The following is an 18,718-nucleotide window of genomic DNA, read 5'->3' as shown; positions in this document are numbered from 1 at the left end:
AAACCCAGTTTTCTGTACTCCAAAGTCTGGCAGGAGCCAAACAACAGTGCATCAGCCAATTTAGCCATCAGACAATTTAACTAACTGCTCAACCTAGGCCACAACTGTTACAATTCCATATTAATTGAATATTCTTCGTTAGGAATTATGGGACAGGACCCTAGTTTTTGAACATTGACATAATGTATAAAATGTATCTCAGAAAATTCAAAACTATAGATGGTGGATATAATCCAGGTTTGAAGGTTTTAGTTTGGTAATAATTTTGAATAAAACTTCAACTGCGCATCTAAATATAAAAGCAACACAAATCATGAAGTTTTTCCCCCAGATAAACGTTAGTCTGATTTTAATCCAGGAGTAAGTAGGCCTACTGGTCTACTATGGCTATCCTAAAACATAAAAGGGAATCGTTTTTCTCATCTGGCTCCAGTCTCTCAATGTGTTCATCATCGACAGATCAAATTATTTAAAACAGCTGAAAACCGGCACTATTTAGAGGAACACAACATGTAAATGTCACAAGTCAGCTCGGCAATAGATAGTAGCCCATAACTTCAATATAGACACTACACACAGGGATAGATTACCGAACGGGCCTATCAGGCCCCTAAGCCTCAGCCTCTGCATGAAGTTGCTGTTATGTATCTCTTATATGTGGTTGTGTGCACACAATGTTTGCGGCCGCGCGCAAAGGAGAGGGGGGCCTTTTACATGTCAAGGGCCAGGGGCCCATGGTTTTGTAATCCGTCCATGACTACACAATGAACTATAGACCACATAGACACTTCACACTAACCTTCTAACCACACTAACACTTCTATACAAATACCAAAGCTTGACCACGGCCTATTTTCCTTACTTAATTTTTCGTCTAGATGTAACAAGTGAATTATGCGCGGGCCCGAGTGTGTCTGATGACATACTGTAATGAAAGGACCCGGCTGCACGTGCGGGGGCGCGCACGTCGCTGTCAGAGTTGGTTCCAGCAGGAAATACAGATTGCCAGTGGATGTGTCAAATCCTTATGTCTATGGTCAAACAGCCTCACCATACCTATGAACCGAACAGCCTGATTTGAGAGAGGATTTTGTCCAGGAACATGCCGGTTGCAAGATCCAAAAATGAACATGGAGTTAAGAATAAGCCAGCGTTGCTTTGTTATTGACCTGCAACGATGCGGAACCCACGAGCCAGCTTGTTAGCTAAAGTAGCAAACCACCCTGCTTGTTAGCTAATGCTGCTAGATAGAAAGCTAGCCAGCAAACAAGCTAATCATATTTGTGGTGGATACGTTTGTTTTGTTCAATTCATCTTTTCATCAACGACGAATCCAATAAGTAATTATCATTGGATATCGTTTGCCAATTGTGTTTACCTTGGCTCGTTTCGATTTATTTAACGGAGGAAGCAGTTCGGGAACTGGAGCTGTGGGGGGGCCGCGGACAAGACCCCCCTGGGCGTCCAGGCGGACTCAGCGCGCAGCCACGCGGGACGTGGGTGAGTCTATGGGAAGAGAGAGTCACATCAAGGTCGCTGATTGTTTTCGGGGCCTGTTATCGAGGGAGTGGGCTGACTGAGTCCAGTTCGTTAGCTGACCAGCTAGTTTGAGGGTGATCTCATTTTCTCTGTTTTGAATCGGGAAGTTGTGTGGGTACAAGTTAGGCCGCAATAAAGGATATGAAACCTGCCAGCAAACCTGATTACTAAGAATAACAAATGTTGACGAAACGTTCTGAAAAAAATCCTATCTAGCTAAAAAGGTGCCAGTGCCCATTTTGAGTTTTTTGTGAGTTTTCCCCTGTCCCTGTGTTAGTATACCGCTGTGAAGGTCCCATTTCAATGAGCAAGCTAACCGGCTAGCTACACAGTAGCCTACATAGCTAGCCCACAAGCTAACGCCAACTTGTTAACCATTGGGGAACATCAAATGGACTTTTCTTTAACCAATACAATATTGCTGTATGACAAATAGAGCCAGTTTCTGCACCCATTGCAGCGGAATAGCTTTTCATACATTAGGTTTTGTAGTTGGTTTTGTGGTAATTGAGAGATAGAGATACAGACAGTAAATTATTCTGTTGCGCCTGAACTGTAGCTGTAGTTGATCGTCTGTAGACCGTAAGCTCATATGGCTGGTATGTCAGGTTTTCTGATTAAGGCATAAACTCTTGCTACTTTAAAAATAGCCTGTTTTGCATACATCCGTGCAGTGTTTGGGTGGAGTCTGAATACAATGCCTAAATAAATGCTACAGGAGATCAATTTGTCTGATCAAAAGTTATAATGGCATTGCCACATAGGGCACTTGAGTTATTTCAGGTTAATGTGTGACATTTTTCAAAATACCAGCGTACGGGTGTTGCATGGATGTGGTTCACACCATTTGTCCTGTCAGTCGATATTATGCTGGACACACCCCTGATAGTCACTTGCCTTTCATTTTGAAGCAAACATAACCACTCATTTGGTGTTGGTTTTCCAACTGATGGACTTCATTCGTGTGTTTTCATAAAGCAGTAAGATACACGGACACCTTAAAGCCTGGAAAAGATGGCATGAACAGAGATGCAGATCATTTCATCATTAATTCCGCTTGGTCGCATCCTGGTGATTGTTCGTGTTTGGCCCTGGATGTGGAAATTACTTTCTGTGGTTTTAAGTAAATTCACATTAACTCCTCCTCATTATTGTTATAACTGTTGTAACCCTTGAATTACTTGTTGGGTCTGCTGGCTCCTCTTTGGGTCTTTCCATGTGAAATCATCAGAGGCCTCTCAACTGACCATCTTGGATTTGCTTCATGCTTTATTTTAATAATGTCATTGTACTCAACAGAGAGTGTGCACATTTTAATAATGTCATTGTACTCAACAGAGAGTGTGCACATTTTTAGACCTGTATCTCATTTAGTATCTGAGATGAGGAGGCTTTAAAAAAAGGCGTGGCTCTGATTTTCCCGTAAAAAAGGAGTATTACAAAATGTCATTACTTTTAAATTATTCATGTTAAATGCTTGGAATTTTCAGGGATTGTTCTACACTATTAGATGTCTTCTAAGTTCTAAAATAGTTGGCCTTCAATGCATATTTGCTAAAAGTTAAGGCAGTTGCATATTTGCTGTAAGTTAAGGCTTCCTGAAATGTTTTATTTAAATATATTTTGTGCTTTGGAGCATTTTCACACTGAATCAGATCTTTGTCATAGTAGTTTCTTGGCAGCTAGGGGCGTGTCTGAAATAAATGTAAAAACACATTTTTCTGAGGCAGTTCAAAGTGCGTATTGCTCATGTATGACAAAGTCTACCGTTAAAACAATGACACCAATGAAAAGAGCCTGTTTTTATGTACAAAATATGAAGTTGGTACCTTGAACCAAGGTATATTTATTAAGGTATCGAACATGCAATGTTTTACTACCCAATACAGGGGCTTACTTCTTATGATATGATCAGAAACCTGTGCAATACTATTCTGAAAAAGTATCAGTTAATTCATATCTGTATTTTATGTCTAAATAGTCAATGTTAAAGATCACGCCGGTATTCTGCAAAACCCAACTAACTAACTGCAATTTCAGCCTTAAAAGCCTTAAAAAAATTGTGTCTACATTAGGAGTTTGAACAATGCACTGATGTCCTTTTCCAAATCCTGTGGAAATGTATACCTACTGCCTGCCAGTTAGTGTAAGTGGGGCATTAATGATCTTCAGTATATGTACAAGAGGGTCCCAACACGATATGCTCTCTTCTGTTAGTCGAAGAGGGATCATGAGGATGCGCAAAAGTCACTTGTACATCTTGTTCCTTCTCCGATAATGCACAGATGTTGCCTTTTGGTCATACACTATAGCATATTTCCCAGGAACTGTACCTGGAGGACAGACTGATTTCTCAGCAGATTGTTCCATCACAACAATTGAGGCATTGAACCATTACAATTGATGTTGATTCACATGATTCATAATACATTCATAACATTAACAAATATGCAACTGTGGGCCAACTATTTAAGAAGTTAAAGACAACGAATAGTGTACAACAATTCCTGAAAATGTCAAGCATATAGCATGAATAGTTGAAAAGCAATGACTTAAGGAACTTTGTCATTATTAACTCAAAGTATAAAGCAAATTCATGATGGTGGGTCAGGAAGAGTGTTGATCTGTTGATTTGACATGCGATGATCCCTTTGTATGTTGAGCATACATTTTAGGTGCTGGTGGATTGTCAATCTTGCCTGGACTCTCCCGCTTGAAAACATTCAGCAGCCGACTAACATGTAGAATTCTTGCTTCCTCACTCAATTCTCATGTCTGCCCACACAAGATTTTATTGGCCCAGTCTACATCATCTAAGTTCAGTTCACTTTTAAGTACAAGTATTTAATAGTAGCTAAGAAGACCTGCTCCCTTGTTTGACTTTATGACTGTGCTGTGACTGTTGTTCTTTTGGATTTGACAGATATGATACCCTGCACATACTACATACACAATGTAAAGATTAGCAGGCTGGTGTTGGGTCACGTGCTCATCTGAAGGAACCGTACTTTTCAAGTAACACAAATAAACATGAGACATACTTTTTCCAGCCCACCATTTTCATCTGTAACTGTACCCACGCAGTGGTTATGATTGCGCTGGTTTGTGACCTCACGGGACCCAGACCTCTGAGAACCTTAGCAAACAGCTCTCACGTGCGCCACTGCAGGCGTCCTCACCGTCTGGTCTCTGCCTCTCGTCTTGTGACTCCACCCAATGAGACGACTGTCAACAGAGAGGTCGCTCCTTGTGATGCCTTCTTAACAAGCAGTCTTGACCGTCTAGGCCTAGGGTTTGTCAACTTGTGATGCCTTCCTAATTAGCAGTCATGCAGGTCTAGGCATAGGGTTTGTTAATGTGCATGTAGTTACATGGACACTCGTGTCTCTAATGTATGCTGCACTCTTAACTCGTGTTCCATTTCACTGTTAGTGGTCTATTCTGATTCCTGATCAAAATGAGCCTTAATGATTGGAAATGTTGCTGTTGTTGTGCAACAACGGTTGGAACATCTGAAGAGATTAACATTTTAATGAAAAGTCAACATGCGCTGAGTTTACGTTTGCTGTGTTCAGCTCTCCTTAATGTGTTTCTGCTGTAGTTTTGTCTTTTGTCAACCCCGTTCCCTGCCTTTCACTGTACAGTTCAGGCTAGGTGAAGGGCAGGAGTGTTTGCACAGACATTTTGAATCCTCTAGCACATGTGTCAAACTCAAGGCCCGGGGGCCTGATCAGGCCCGACAAGCCATTTAATCTGGCCCGCCAGCTCCTCAGAATGTTGCAAAAAGTTCCATTAATTTGAATGAGCAACGGTGACATTTATTTGGTTTGCCTAATTTTCCCTCAGGATTAATAAAGTATCCATCTTTTGATCTATCAGAGCTTGTCTGCTGCAGCTGCTGGTATGTCGAACACACCACAAATGCTGCCAATCCCACAATGCACTTTCCCCACGTTGGTAGCATACCTCAATTTCGGGAGCGCTTGCCCCACTGTCCGGCCCTCGACTTACACCCATTTTTTTTATTTCTGCCCTCTGTGTATGTATTTGAGTTTTACACCACTGCTCTAGTGGCTCATCCCCTCCTCCATCTCTCCCTGTCTCCTGTCCGGTTCCCTGGACAGCACCTCTGTGGTAAAAGAATGCTGTGTCAGACATAAATTAAACTCCAGTGCCTTATCTGGTGATTTTTATTATTAATAATAATAATAATAATAATAATAATAATGGAATTTATTTGTATAGCACACTTTAAAAATACAAAGAAGTCTCAAGGTGCTTAACATGGTATAACCAATCACAACAATAATACAAATTGATAGAAATTCTAAAGAAGTGCAGAAAATAATACATTAATTTAAAATAATTAATTAGATTATAATGACATTGAAGAATATGTATTAAAAACAGAGCTTTCAGGGACAGAACAATTTTAACTACGCAATCTAAAAACACCACAGTTGTTCAAGATGGCCCTGAAATATACCCACCCACCCTACATCTCAGCCAGATGTCTGAAAGGGTGGGAGGGGGTGCCCTGAAGCATGTTCCCACATCATTTTTTCCACAACATATAAATAACAAGTCACTTCTTTATTTTTCAGCCCACTACACAAAAAAAAGGAAGTGGCTGTGGTCACAGTTGTAAATCAGACACCTGTAAAGAGTGTGTGTCAGCGTGAGCGTGGGAGAGAGATGGGGCAAGGTACTCGTTTGTCCATCTGCGTGTGGTTCAGCACTGGGTCGGATCTGAATTGTTGTGTACTTTTGTGCCATCATGTGATGAGTCTCGGCATCTGATTTGGGTATAGATGCCAGGTTTATATGTGGCCACTGGAGAGGGAGAGAGTGTAGTAGTCTCATAGAAATAGTCATCGTTGTACGATATCTGTGATATATCCCCAAGTTTTTTTCTAAAGAAAACACTAATAAAATGGAAAATGCCCAAGCTTTATTCAGTTATGTGTGTAGGCCACAGTCCTAGCATTTATGAAGTTCAAGCACATCGAGTTAAATGGTTCTGTTATGTTCTAACATGTTCAAAGCACAATCATTGAGTTAAATGGTTCTGTTATGTAAGAGGTGGTGGTATTTGTGGTATGCATTGGCAGGTTCTGTCTCTCACCTGCTTCTTCCTCTTCCTCTCTTTTGGCCCAGACAGTGCCAGCAGTGAGGAGCAGCCATGGCTGAAATCTCCGCCCTCACCCCTTCTCCCCCGGGTATGGGCGACCACTCCCTCCCTCTTAAGCCCTCCTCTCCCCACGCTCTGCCCAGCATACCCCCCTCGGAGTCCCCGAAACAGGCCCTCCTTCCAAAGTCCACCTTGTACGGCGACCGCTCCACCATGGGTACCCCCTCTTCCCCTACAGCGAGCATAGTGCCCCTCACACCCCCCACACCCCCACCACGAGCACCAATGTCAGCAGCCACGGCGCCCCTTACACCCCCCACACCCCCACCACGAGCACCAATGTCAGCAGCCACAGTGGCCCTAAACATCCCTGAAGTAGCTCCACCCTCCATCCCCACAGAGATCACTGTCGCCCAGCCTGCAGAAGGTGCCGTGCCCCCCAGTGAAGGTTCATGTGGACTGGAGAGCATGGAGCAAGTGCAGATGGGCTCTGTGGCTGCTTCCTCCGAGGCCCCAGGCGTGGCAGACCCAGGGCAGGAGCCGCAGCAGAAGGAGCCCGCTCACTCCCCCGATCTTAATCCAAGCCCTAATCTCTACCCCAGCGTCCACATCAACCCTATGTGTCCTAATCCTACTCCGGTGGAGGTCCTGCCCCTCTGGAAGCCCCCTGCTCAGACCCCCCCTCAAGCAGCAGACCCCTCCAGCCCCCCTACTGCCCCTGCTCCCCCTGCTCCCTCCGCCTCCTCCTCCTTCTCCAGTCCCCCCGAAGACTCTGACTCCACCCAAACACAGACCACCACCGCCTCCGCACCGCCAGGAGAAACAGAAACAGAAGCAGCACAAGCAGCAACGGCCGCTCTCTCACAAGCACAACCTCCCCAACCACCCCCGCAAGATGCCAAGCCACAGGCCACCACCACCACCTCAAACCCTCACCCTACCCCAGGACCCAAACCGGTCTCTCCCTACACCCCTGGTGCTTCCCAACGGGCACTGGAGCCCCCGGGCACCCCCTCCAGGACGGACCCCCCCATTCTGGTGGTGCAGGAGTCGGGCCCCACGCTGCCCCTGCCCACAGCCCCGTCGCGGCCGGCCCCAGACACGCTGAGCTACCTGGAGTCGGCCAGCATGATGTCAGGCACGCTGGAGTCTCTGTCTGGACTGGGCGAGGACGGCAGCTCGATCGGCTCCGACTCGGAGGTCAACGGGCTGGGCCTGCGCCGCACCGACAAGTACGGCTTCCTGGGCGGCGCACAGTACTTCGAGGGCAGGTAGGTAGAGCGCACACAAGTACACACCAAGCACAGGCTAATATGCATAAACACACCTTCATAAACACTCACATAGAGCCTCACACATACACACTTACCAGAAACTAGTTTATTTCTTGAGTCTGTTAATGTTGCCGTGATGTGTAGTCATGAGGCTTCATTGCAATCACTCAAAAAAGGCCACTTATAGTTACATGTTACATGTCATAATTACGTTTAATATACGTTTATATCATTTTTAGGTTAAGTCATCGATCACGTAAAGCTAGATTTCTGCACTACTACCATCTCAAAGTTGTATAAAGTAGGGATGGGCATTTTAAGCATAAATACTCCAAAAGCATAAATAACATCCCCTCTCCGCATGTATGCAAACACGCACAGACGCACACACACAGACACTCTCACACACACACACACACACTCACACACTCACACTCACAAATATATCTAGCTTTTATTTAGTGTTATGTTGTCATGTATGAAATGGATGCGTTTAAGTGAATCATCCCCTGGCAACCTAGTAAGTTGCCATAAATGATAAGCTTCTGACACGTTTGCAGTGGGAATCGCTACCATTGAATGAACATGTTCTCTCCCTTCATTCACTTACTTAAATTGATATCAGAGTATTGATGTTCCATTACTTGGAGCTATTGCTAGCCAACTGTTAAGATGGTCCTATCCTATTCCCTAGCTAGGATAGGGCATAGTTAACTAATACATAAGGGGATTCAAATGTATAAGAGGGAGAGAGAGAGACCCATTCACGCCTTACCTGGCAGAGTTAGTGTGTGCGATCCTTGGAATACCCCCTTGAAGGTTACAGTGATTGTTGTTGCAACCCTAGTGGCAATGAAACTCCTCAAACACTATGCTATGCAAAGATGGACAGTATTTTTGTGTTTCTTTTGTAATTGCAGTGTTTTTGGTGAACCGACTCTGACTGTGCTGTGTTGGGATAAAACCAGTCAGTGCATTTTCTTGTGTTTTTGATCACGATGTCTGTGTTACACGGCCCACTCATTCTCTCACTCGCCCTTCATGCTCCCTGTCTCTCTGATGTGACGTTTGGTATTAGTGCCATCAGCACTATCTCTGCTGTGCTGATCAACATGTCCTCCATCTAGTCAATAATGCACCACTTTGCAGTGGGCACTACACAGTGACCTCTCTCTCCGTCTCTCTCTCTCTCTCTCTATCTCTCTTTCTCTCCTTCTCCATCTCTCTCTTTCTCTCCTTTATTTGTTGATCTCACACACACACACACACACATAGATACATTTGTATATACCTGTCCATTTCTCCCTCTCTCTCTATTTCTCTCCTTCTCTTTCGCTCTCTTTCTCTCTCTCTCTCTCTCTCTCTCTCTCTCTCTTTCTCTCTTTCTCCTTTATTTGTCGATTGTTGACACTCACACAGACATAGATAAATACATATACAGGCATGGAAATAGTGTCCCTGTCTGTGTCTCCCTTTTTCTCCCCCTGCCTCTGCTGTGTTTGCCTCTGTCTGTCTGTGTCCTTCATGTCTCCTTGTGACTAAGTAACTGCTGAGTGTGCTTCTGACTCGCTATTTGAAGGCTGGCGCCCCCCTCTTCCTTTCTCTCCTTTTCGCTCTCCCCTCTTTCTGTCTCCCCATCTGTTTCTATTTCTTTCATTTCTCTTTGCTTCCCCATATCTCTTGCGATCTTTCCGTCTCCCCCAGTACCCTTATCCTGCTCCACCTTTCTCTGCCTCTCCTCCCTCACTACACTCTTCTATCTGCGATAAGCACTTCTGTTTGTGCAGTCTATTTTTACTTGACTAAGATTAGATGGGCATTACACTGGAATGAGTCATTACGCTGATCCCATCAAGAATTTTGTATTTCAGCTTCCCTTTTTTGTGTGTGTGTGTGAAAACATATCTGCTTCTATACGTTTATTTGATATTCACACGACATTCTCATGGTATTGTCCTTTTAGGAAGCTCTGTGTTTTGTTTGTGTTACTGTGCACAAGTGTAGTTCCCGTAGAGAGAGAGAGAGAGCAAGCATGTGAGCATTTGTTTATTAGTTTTATAATACCCCTCTGTTTAACTGGATGTGAGACCGGCCATGTGTTTGAGGGGCTTCGCTGGTGTCACTCGGTGAGAGTGAGAGGCTCGGTACTCTGTGAGAGTAACACATGTTTGTGGCTGCTTATTCATCCTTTAACCCCACCACTGGTCAGATGGGTACGTGTGCATAAACGTCTCCCTTTCTCATTCTCTCTTTGTCGTTGGTTCTTTCTCTCTGTGGCAGTGAGAAGGAGCTCAAAGTGGAGGTGGCGCGACAGAGGGAGATGAAGTGGCTGGACATGTTCAACAACTGGGACAAATGGGTCAACAGACGTTTCCAGAAGGTCTGCCACAGTCTGTTACTCTCCTCATGCATGCTGTGATGTGAACTTGCACTAGGCTGCTTTGAACACACATATGTCACATATGTGAAAAGTGACTGAGTGTGAGTTTGTGTGTGTTTGTGTGTGTGTGTGTGTGTGTGTGTGTGTGTGTGTGTGTGTGTGTCTGTGTTTGTGTTTGTGTTTGTGAGTGTACATGTTTCAGTGTGTGTGTGCTCGCATTCATGTATGGAATTTCAATGCTGTGCGTGTGCTGGTCTGAATACATTTGATTGTGTGTGTGTGCGTGCGTGTGCATACATGTTTGTGTATGCATGTGTCAGTGTGCAGTCGTGCTTGTGTGCTTGCATGATTTACAAACCAATGTGTTTATGTGATTTACTACCCAAGCTGTTATTAGTAAAGTCAGTGTGTGTGTGTTATTTGCAGTTTGGTAATTTTACTAATTGTGAAATAAGTGTGTGTTTGTCTTGTGCAAAACAATTGTGTGTAGTTATGTGATTTGCAAACTTGTGTGTGTTGTTGCAGGTGAAGCTGCGCTGCAGGAAAGGGATCCCGTCCTCGCTCAGGGCCAAGGCCTGGCAGCTGCTCTCTGACAGCAAAGAGCTGCTCGACTCAAACCCTGGGAAGTTTGAGGTACAGAAAAGAACACACACACACACGCACATGCAAACACACTCACGTACCCAAACACACTGAAAGCACACATACGTGGGAAGTACACTAAAAACATACCTTCGCTTGCTCACATCCATATGGTCAGACACTGTTACACACTAATTCCAAATGTTCTATGTACCTTATATTTACTAAAACCCTCAAGTGTAAATCTGTTTGGTACTTGCCCGGCACTACTGTTCCACAACAAATCTGGTCTGAAGTAATAAACATTTCCAGGCCCATAATGCACTGCTGCTGTAATCACGTCCTCCACCTTCCCCCAGCTAATTAAATCCTCCTCAGTTATGTGTCCAGCCCTCCCCACTCACACCTTAAATCTTTTTTGTGTCCAGGCTGGTTTATCGTCCCAAATAGCGACGCTACTGTCATCTAGAGCAGTTGGCTGTCTCCCCCCCACTCCCACTAATGATGGGGTCACAACAGAGTCCACCCTGCCCCTCACACCTCCCAGAAAGTGTTTAATTTAAATAATGTATTAGACTGGCTCCTTAACTGGTCCCTGGTGCCCTTCCCCAGCTAGTCAAAGACCTCCCCAGCTCTAATCCTCTTAGCCTGGGCAGCTAATCCAGCCAGTCTAGGCACTCTTCCACTGCCTGACAGGCGCCCTGGCCTGTGTGGGCCTTTTAGTGGAGTAATGAGATCTACTGTGGCCTTCTGGCCCAGTGTCCATACTCCATTTACTATGTTTATAGGCTGGAGGTAGAGCGTGACATACTGGAGCATAGAAGTGACCCACACATTTTCCTTCTTACAGACACACAGTCACACAAAACAGTGTTTCTGTCAGTACAGAAATGATTTTATGTAGAAAACGTATAACATAACACCACAGTTATATACTTTAATGCTTCAAATAACATGTGGGAAAATAAAATGTCAAAATATGGGCGTAATAATGCTCAAAACTGCTCAATTGTCATTCAGTGTAATGGTCCGTCTTTAAATAGACATATAAAAAAACGAATGTTTAAGTATATTTTCGTTTTCTTGGCCTTTTCAAATGAATGTTGGCAGTGTTATATTAAAAGGACAATGTCTTGTTGTTTTCCTGAAAGACTGAAGTAACCAGGGGACTTTTGTCCCAAATCCTCACTTCATTAGAGCTCACTCAGTGTCACAAGGTCAAGGGGACAGTTTGAAATTGTGCCTGACCCCTGACGACCCCTGTGGTGCTGTAGCGAGTCGAGTATCTCTTTAATTTTTGAGTCTAGACCAATTAAGTTTTTGACAATTATTCACAATAGACTACAAGATCATTGTTTGATGTAGGAGGCCAATTGATAGCCTGCAATATATGATCAAACTAAATTGTGTTTTAAATGAATTTAACTTCTTGCTGACAAATGGGTAAAACCTAGTCGTTGGAATGATAAAGATTTAAAATTACAATTCATTAGTATTTGGGGGTTGCATTGTGAACCTTAAATAATCTTTTTAATGTGTAATCTAATTATTCTTCTGTCTTACTGTTCTTAGTATGATTCTTTTCTATATAAATTGATGTTACACTAAATGATATTATAGTGGGTGTACTCTTTAAATAGTGGTGTAAATGTATGATTGCCATTATTCTTTGCTTAGAAAATATGAAAATCACACAGTTTACACTCTAATATACTGAAAAAAGACAACATTCTAAGTTGTATTACACTTAATTCTTTTGATGCTTGAAAAATCCTTTTGGTGTATGACCCACATACACTCTTATGCCTCCCCATATGAGTACATTCAATCAAATGCTTTCTATAAAGCCCCCCATCCCAGAAGCACAGAAACATTACTTTTAGATAATCTATTACTGCTGTTTAATTATTCTTATCTGCTGTGCAGGAGCTGGAGAGAGAGCCGGGAGACCCTAAGTGGCTGGACATCATTGAGAAAGACCTGCACCGCCAGTTCCCTTTCCATGAGATGTTTGCTGCACGCGGTGGACATGGGTAATTATGTCTGAGTCTGACCCAGCTTTTGCCAGCCTGGTCAGCACAGTTTTTCAAGGACTTTTCAATAGGGGTTTCAATATGGTCATTAATAATCTAAAGTGTCTTTCTATAAAATCATCAGTGGAGAGTTTACTAGCAATGAGAGTCCTCAATTTCCTAAACTTTGGACTTTTCTCATCTCAAATTTGTTTTCTACAATAATTTTTACTGGAAAACATATTTGAAGTCCATTTGAAACTAACTCTGAAACTAGAATGATAATGTATCTTGTTGCCCCCTTTATTATAGCCACTTATCTTCCTTTCTCTGCCTCCCCTGCACAGTCAGCAGGACCTGTACCGGATCCTGAAGGCTTACACCGTGTACCGGCCAGAGGAGGGCTACTGCCAGGCCCAGGCTCCCGTGGCAGCCGTGCTGCTCATGCACATGCCTGCTGAGGTGAGGAGGGGGTGGGGGAGAGATGGGGGGGTGTGAGGAGGAGGAGTTGGTGGAGAAATGGAGGTGTGTGGGGAGGAGGTGGGGGAGAGATGGAGGTGTGTGAGGAGAAGGTGTGTGAGGAGGAGGTGGGGGAGAGATGGAGGTGTGTGAGGATGAGGTGGGGGAGAGATGGGGGTGTGTGAGGAGAAGGTGTGTGAGGAGGAGGTGGGGGAGAGATGGAGGTGTGTGAGGAGGAGGTGGGGGAGAGATGGGGGGGTGAGGAAGAGGAGGTGGGGGAGAGATGGGGAGGGGACATGGGGGGGGTGAGGGTTGCAGATGGAACTTTCACAAAAAGAGATCTCAACAATGTTTCAACATTGTTTACAAACTTTATTACTTTTGTTTGACATATGTTAAACGGTCTGAAATTTCCATCAGGGTGAGATTGGAATAATAAGAAACTAGGCCTTGTCTGTGATGTTGTATATAATAAGAAACTAGGCCTTGTCTGTGATGTTATGTAGTGTAAAGTGACCGCCCTACAGTGGAGTGTAGGGATGGGAAGGGAAGGGAGGAGTACAGAAGAGACAAGAGCCAGTCAGTAATGAAGTAAGAGAGAGGAATGACAGAAACATAACCGCTGTATGACTTTGTTTTTTGGCAGCAAGCGTTCTGGTGTCTGGTGCAGATTTGTGAGAAGTTTCTGCCTGGATACTACAGCGCTGGACTGGTGAGTGCTTGAGGACGACTCTTCAACAGTCTCCCTTTCCCCACATCACATGTGCTCCAACTGATCCCTCTCCCTTTCCCCACATCACATGTGCTCCCAATGATCTCTCTCTTGTTCATTTCTCTCTCTCTCTGTCTGTCCCTCTGCATCTCTCCATCAGGAAGCCATCCAGCTGGACGGGGAGATCTTCTTCTCCTTGCTCCGGCGTGTGTGTCCCATGGCGTATCGCCACCTGAAGAAGTTCAAGATCGACCCCATCCTCTACATGACCGAGTGGTTCATGTGCATCTTCTCCCGCACACTGCCCTGGTCCTGTGTGCTGCGCGTCTGGGACATGTTCTTCTGCGAGGGTGAGCAGACACACACACACACACACACACACACACACACACACACACACACACACACACAGAGGCAAAACACAGAGACACACACTGAGACAAAACACAGAGACACACACTGAGACACACACTGAGACACACACTGAGACACACACTGAGACACACACTGAGACACACACTGAGACACACACTGAGACACACACTGAGACACACACTGAGACACACACTGAAGGCCGATATATGCTCTGTTTTAGACGTAACGCGTAAGCACGTAAGATACACAACCCCCCTTTGCGCGGTAAAATACCCCCCCTTACGTGCTTAAGCGCGTCGCCCAAAATTCCTGACTATGCGACTAAAACACTACGGCCCTACGCAGCTCGCAAAGACTGTGATTGGCCGGCTAACCACACCTTTCACAGAGTCTCACGTTTCCGGGTTAATAGCATACTACAGCCTTATTTAGACCCAGGCATTTTTTTAAATCATGAATACCCTGCAGACCGTCTCACAAGCCTTTTCTTATGGATTAGGAACAAACATAACAGAAGAGGTCCGAAGACATGAACTCCTTTACAAATACTCTTTAAACACTTATAAGGACGCTCAAATTACCGCAAATTTATGGAGAGAATATCCCATTCTCACCCGCGATTGTTTGGAGAGAATGTGGTAATTCACGAACAAATAGGTACTTTCATATTCATTTTCCGCCACTTGTGAGTCATGATGATATCTTTCATTGAGTTCATATTGACGTGAATCAATCAATTGCACCCGCGAGTTTGATAGAATGAGCCCGGTCTGCTCATATACAAAAGTTAACATTAACCTGCCGTTACCTTGTGGCCAGTACCATTGTAGTTACAAGCATTGACAACATGATGAGATTCTCTCGCCTTTTACCACCTCATCTTTGAATAATGTAACTCATAAACACACAGTTTTAAAGCCTGTCGCAGTCATTAAAAGATGTGTCAATAAACAAACTTTTGCGTCATGTGATCTGTCTTTTTCGCCACTGGTACTGAATTGCCAACATTTGTATTTTGTGTAACACATGTATTCATAACATCAAGCCTTTCGCCCACTACACTTTCATGCTCCGGTACGTTTTTTTTCCGTTGTCCTGCTGCAATAAATACGCTTACTTAACTCAAAATAAATCTACAGTTCTGGCGTCAATTTGCTTTGCAACACGCAACACGGCTCACAAGCCTTGCAACACGGCTCTGCGTCTAAAATGAACCTTAAATCAAAACTTGTCTAAAAAAAGTTCCTTATGTAAATTACGTGCTTACGGCTCTGCGTCTAAAACGACCCTAAATTGGCCTTGAGACACACACGGAGACACACACGGAGACACACACGGAGACACACACGGAGACACACACAAATGAGCCACACATATCCACACTCATGACTCGTGAGACATTGGAATTATAAGAATGGAATGGGTTTTTGGGGCATATAGACTGTAAGCATCAGGTTGAAGATGACTGGGTGAATACTTAGCTAACTGAAAAGGTAGTAGCTAATGTGTGTGTGTGTGTGTGTGTGCGTGTGCGTGTGCGTGTGCGTGTGCGTGTGTTGCAGGTGTGAAGGTGGTGTTCCGTGTGGGTTTGGTGCTGCTGAAGCAGATGCTTGGCTCAGTGGATAAGCTGCGGGAGCTGCAGGGGATGTACGAGACCATGGAGCGCCTCCGCAACATCCCCCCTGAGGCCATCAGAGAGGAGTGGCTCATACAGGAGGTGGGCCTATACCAGACTACGCATTCTCGCACACGCACACACACACTCACTCACTGAAATATGTACACTCACTCGCACTCGCACTCGCACTCACACACTCACTCACTCACTCACTCACTCACTCTCTCACTCACTCACTCTCTCACTCTCTCACTCTCTCACTCTCTCACTCTCTCACTCTCTCACTCTCTCACTCTCTCACTCTCTCACTCACTCTCTCACTCTCTCACTCTCTCACTCACAAACGCACACACATTCACACTCATCCACTGAAACACACACACACACACACACACCGTCCTGTGAGTTGTCAGCGTTGCTCTGGTAACATTGCACATGTGTTGCTTGAGTACATATTGAGAAATCCCTGCATACTCCCACATCCTCAGTCACTCACGCCTCCATAGACAGTCAAATATGTCTGACGCAGACACACCAGACTCATGATTCATCTTTAGACCAACATACTTTCCACATGTTCTTCCCAGAGAACACTAAGTTCACTTCTACAGTGAAGACCCACTCTGGTCATGGTGTGGATTTCTGTGTGGATTTCCTGTGTGTGTATTGTTAACGGTGTCTTTTGTGTTTGTCCGTGTGTGTGTGTGTGTGTGTGTGTGTGTGTGTGTGTGTGTGTGTGTGTGTGTTGGTCAGGTGATTACCCTGCCGGTGACGGAGGCTCTGATTGAGCGTGAGTGCAAGATCCAGGTGCGGAAGTGGCGTGAGTCCCGTGGCGAGCTCACCCACCAGCCCGGGCGCCGTCTCCATGGCACCCGCGCCATCTTTGACCAGAAGCGCCGCGCCTCTGCCATCAGCTCAGGCGGCAGCCTCTCCTTCCTGGGGGCCTCTGTGCCTCCGCCGGGGCCCCTCAGAGCCTCCTCCAGCCTGCTGTCCCTCCCGGGCTTCCGTAGGTCCAAAGCACCCTTTCACTCCCAGCCCAAGAAGGGCTCGCTGTCCGGGCCCTCAGGCATGGAAGCCACACCCCACCACGAGTTCTCCACAGGAAGCTCCCCCTCCCACTCCGCCGGAGGGCGGGTGCAGGTGTCTCGTGGGCCCAGCCCGCTGGTGGGGGTCTCCCCCCCGGCGCAGTCGCCCCAGGCCTCAGCCTCCTCCGCGATCTCGGACAACCAGAAGCTGGCCACTCGGCCGCCATCCGGTCAGAACCAGCACACACCTTCGCACACGCTCACCCCCTCGCCCAAAGTGGTGGCGGAGCAAGTCACCCCCACCATACCCTCACCCACTGCCAACAATTCCCCTCTGCCTCCCTGTCCTGACCCAGCATCTAAACCAGGAGCAGCAGCAGGAGGAGGACGAGGAGGAGGTGGAGAAGGAGGAGGAGGAGGAGGTGGAGGAGGAGGAGGCGGTGCAGTTGCTGCAGCTTCAGGAGGAGAGGAGGAAGGCAAGAAGAAAAAGAGAAACAAGGAGGAGAAGAAACGAGATAAGGAGGAAGAGAAACAGAAGGCCCGAGAGAAGAAAGAGAAGGATAAGGCCGAGAAGGAGAGGCAGAAGAAGGATAGAGAGAGAGCGGAGAAGGACAGGAAGAAAACTGGCAAAAAGAAGGACAAAGGGGCAGGTGGGGGAGAGGGAGAGGAGAAGAATGGAGATCTGGCCTAGTTCCCCTCAGCCGGCCAAAGGGTTGCAGCCTCGGAGAAGAGGATAGGAAAAAAAGAGGACAAGAGAACAAAAGAACCACAGAAGGGTAAAAGAAAGAATGAAAGGAACCCAGCTTTCCTGTTGTAATGCATTTCATCTCTTCAAAGGCTTTTCCATCATGAACTGGACAACATTTCCCAGGCACCCCTGGCTATGCCCCACATATTCACCACCCCTCCCCCAAACCCTCTCTCTCTCCCCCCCCCCCCCCGGTTTACCCCAGGTCTACCGTGAATCTATTGACCAAGCCCATTTGCAGACATCTTGGAAAGAACAGTGTGTTTGTTGCTCACATGGTCCTTATCCCATTTCATTGGACTGGTTTCATTTCCGTGGACGTGCTTTAAAGATCAGGTGCCATGTGGTGGTGTTAATGATGGACTTTGTGCAAAGGATCAAATTGGACTTTAAAGTGATAAAAGACATGCGCTGAAGCTGAGGAGGTTTACAGTGACGTGTGCCATAGGCATATAAATAGGTTGAACTCTACATGGTTGAAGGACCCCATTGGCAGCTCAATGGGTAGTGTCTAGCCAAAATGCCTGATTGAAAAGAGAACATAAAACAAAACAAACACCTGGTGATGAACCTGCAGTTTAAGCAGTAAGCCCTCAAGTGTGATTCTGGGTGGTCTGTTGGATTGTGGGATGTATTTATTGTAGAACTGTAGCTTGTATGTATGTGCGTGTGTGTGCCTTTGTAGATTAGTGTAGTGTAGTCAAGTCTTGTCTTACTAGTCATACTGCTCCCGTGCGTCTTTGTCTGTCCCCCAACTCTCCTCATTGCTCCCCTTATTGGTGTGGCCTCATTCACTCCAGTTTGTTCTTTACCCCCCCCCCCCCCCCCCCCCCCCCTTAGTGGTGGTATAACAATCCCCCCCC

The 18,718-nt window shown here is 45.6% G+C and overlaps 1 protein-coding gene across 1 annotated transcript; it reads left to right on the top strand.

Annotated features, from left to right (window-relative positions):
- Positions 1-1,475: 1,475 nt before the first annotated feature.
- tbc1d10b (TBC1 domain family, member 10b) lies at positions 1,476-17,993 on the top strand. The gene is made up of 10 exons (XM_080856813.1): positions 1,476-1,500; positions 6,697-7,941; positions 10,225-10,324; positions 10,850-10,957; positions 12,833-12,939; positions 13,266-13,380; positions 14,024-14,089; positions 14,250-14,439; positions 16,027-16,181; positions 16,836-17,993. The coding sequence occupies exons 2-10, from the start codon at positions 6,722-6,724 to the stop codon at positions 17,796-17,798; spliced, it is 3,024 nt and encodes a 1,007-aa protein (XP_080712939.1). The 5' UTR covers positions 1,476-1,500; positions 6,697-6,721; the 3' UTR covers positions 17,799-17,993.
- The last annotated feature ends 725 nt before the right edge of the window (positions 17,994-18,718 follow it).

This window comes from Sprattus sprattus (assembly GCF_963457725.1).
Source record: "Sprattus sprattus genome assembly, chromosome: 18".
NCBI classification, from domain to species: Eukaryota; Metazoa; Chordata; class Actinopteri; order Clupeiformes; family Clupeidae; genus Sprattus; species Sprattus sprattus.
The sequence above is the reverse complement of the archived record's forward strand: the minus strand, read 5'-3'. Positions and strand labels throughout refer to the sequence as shown.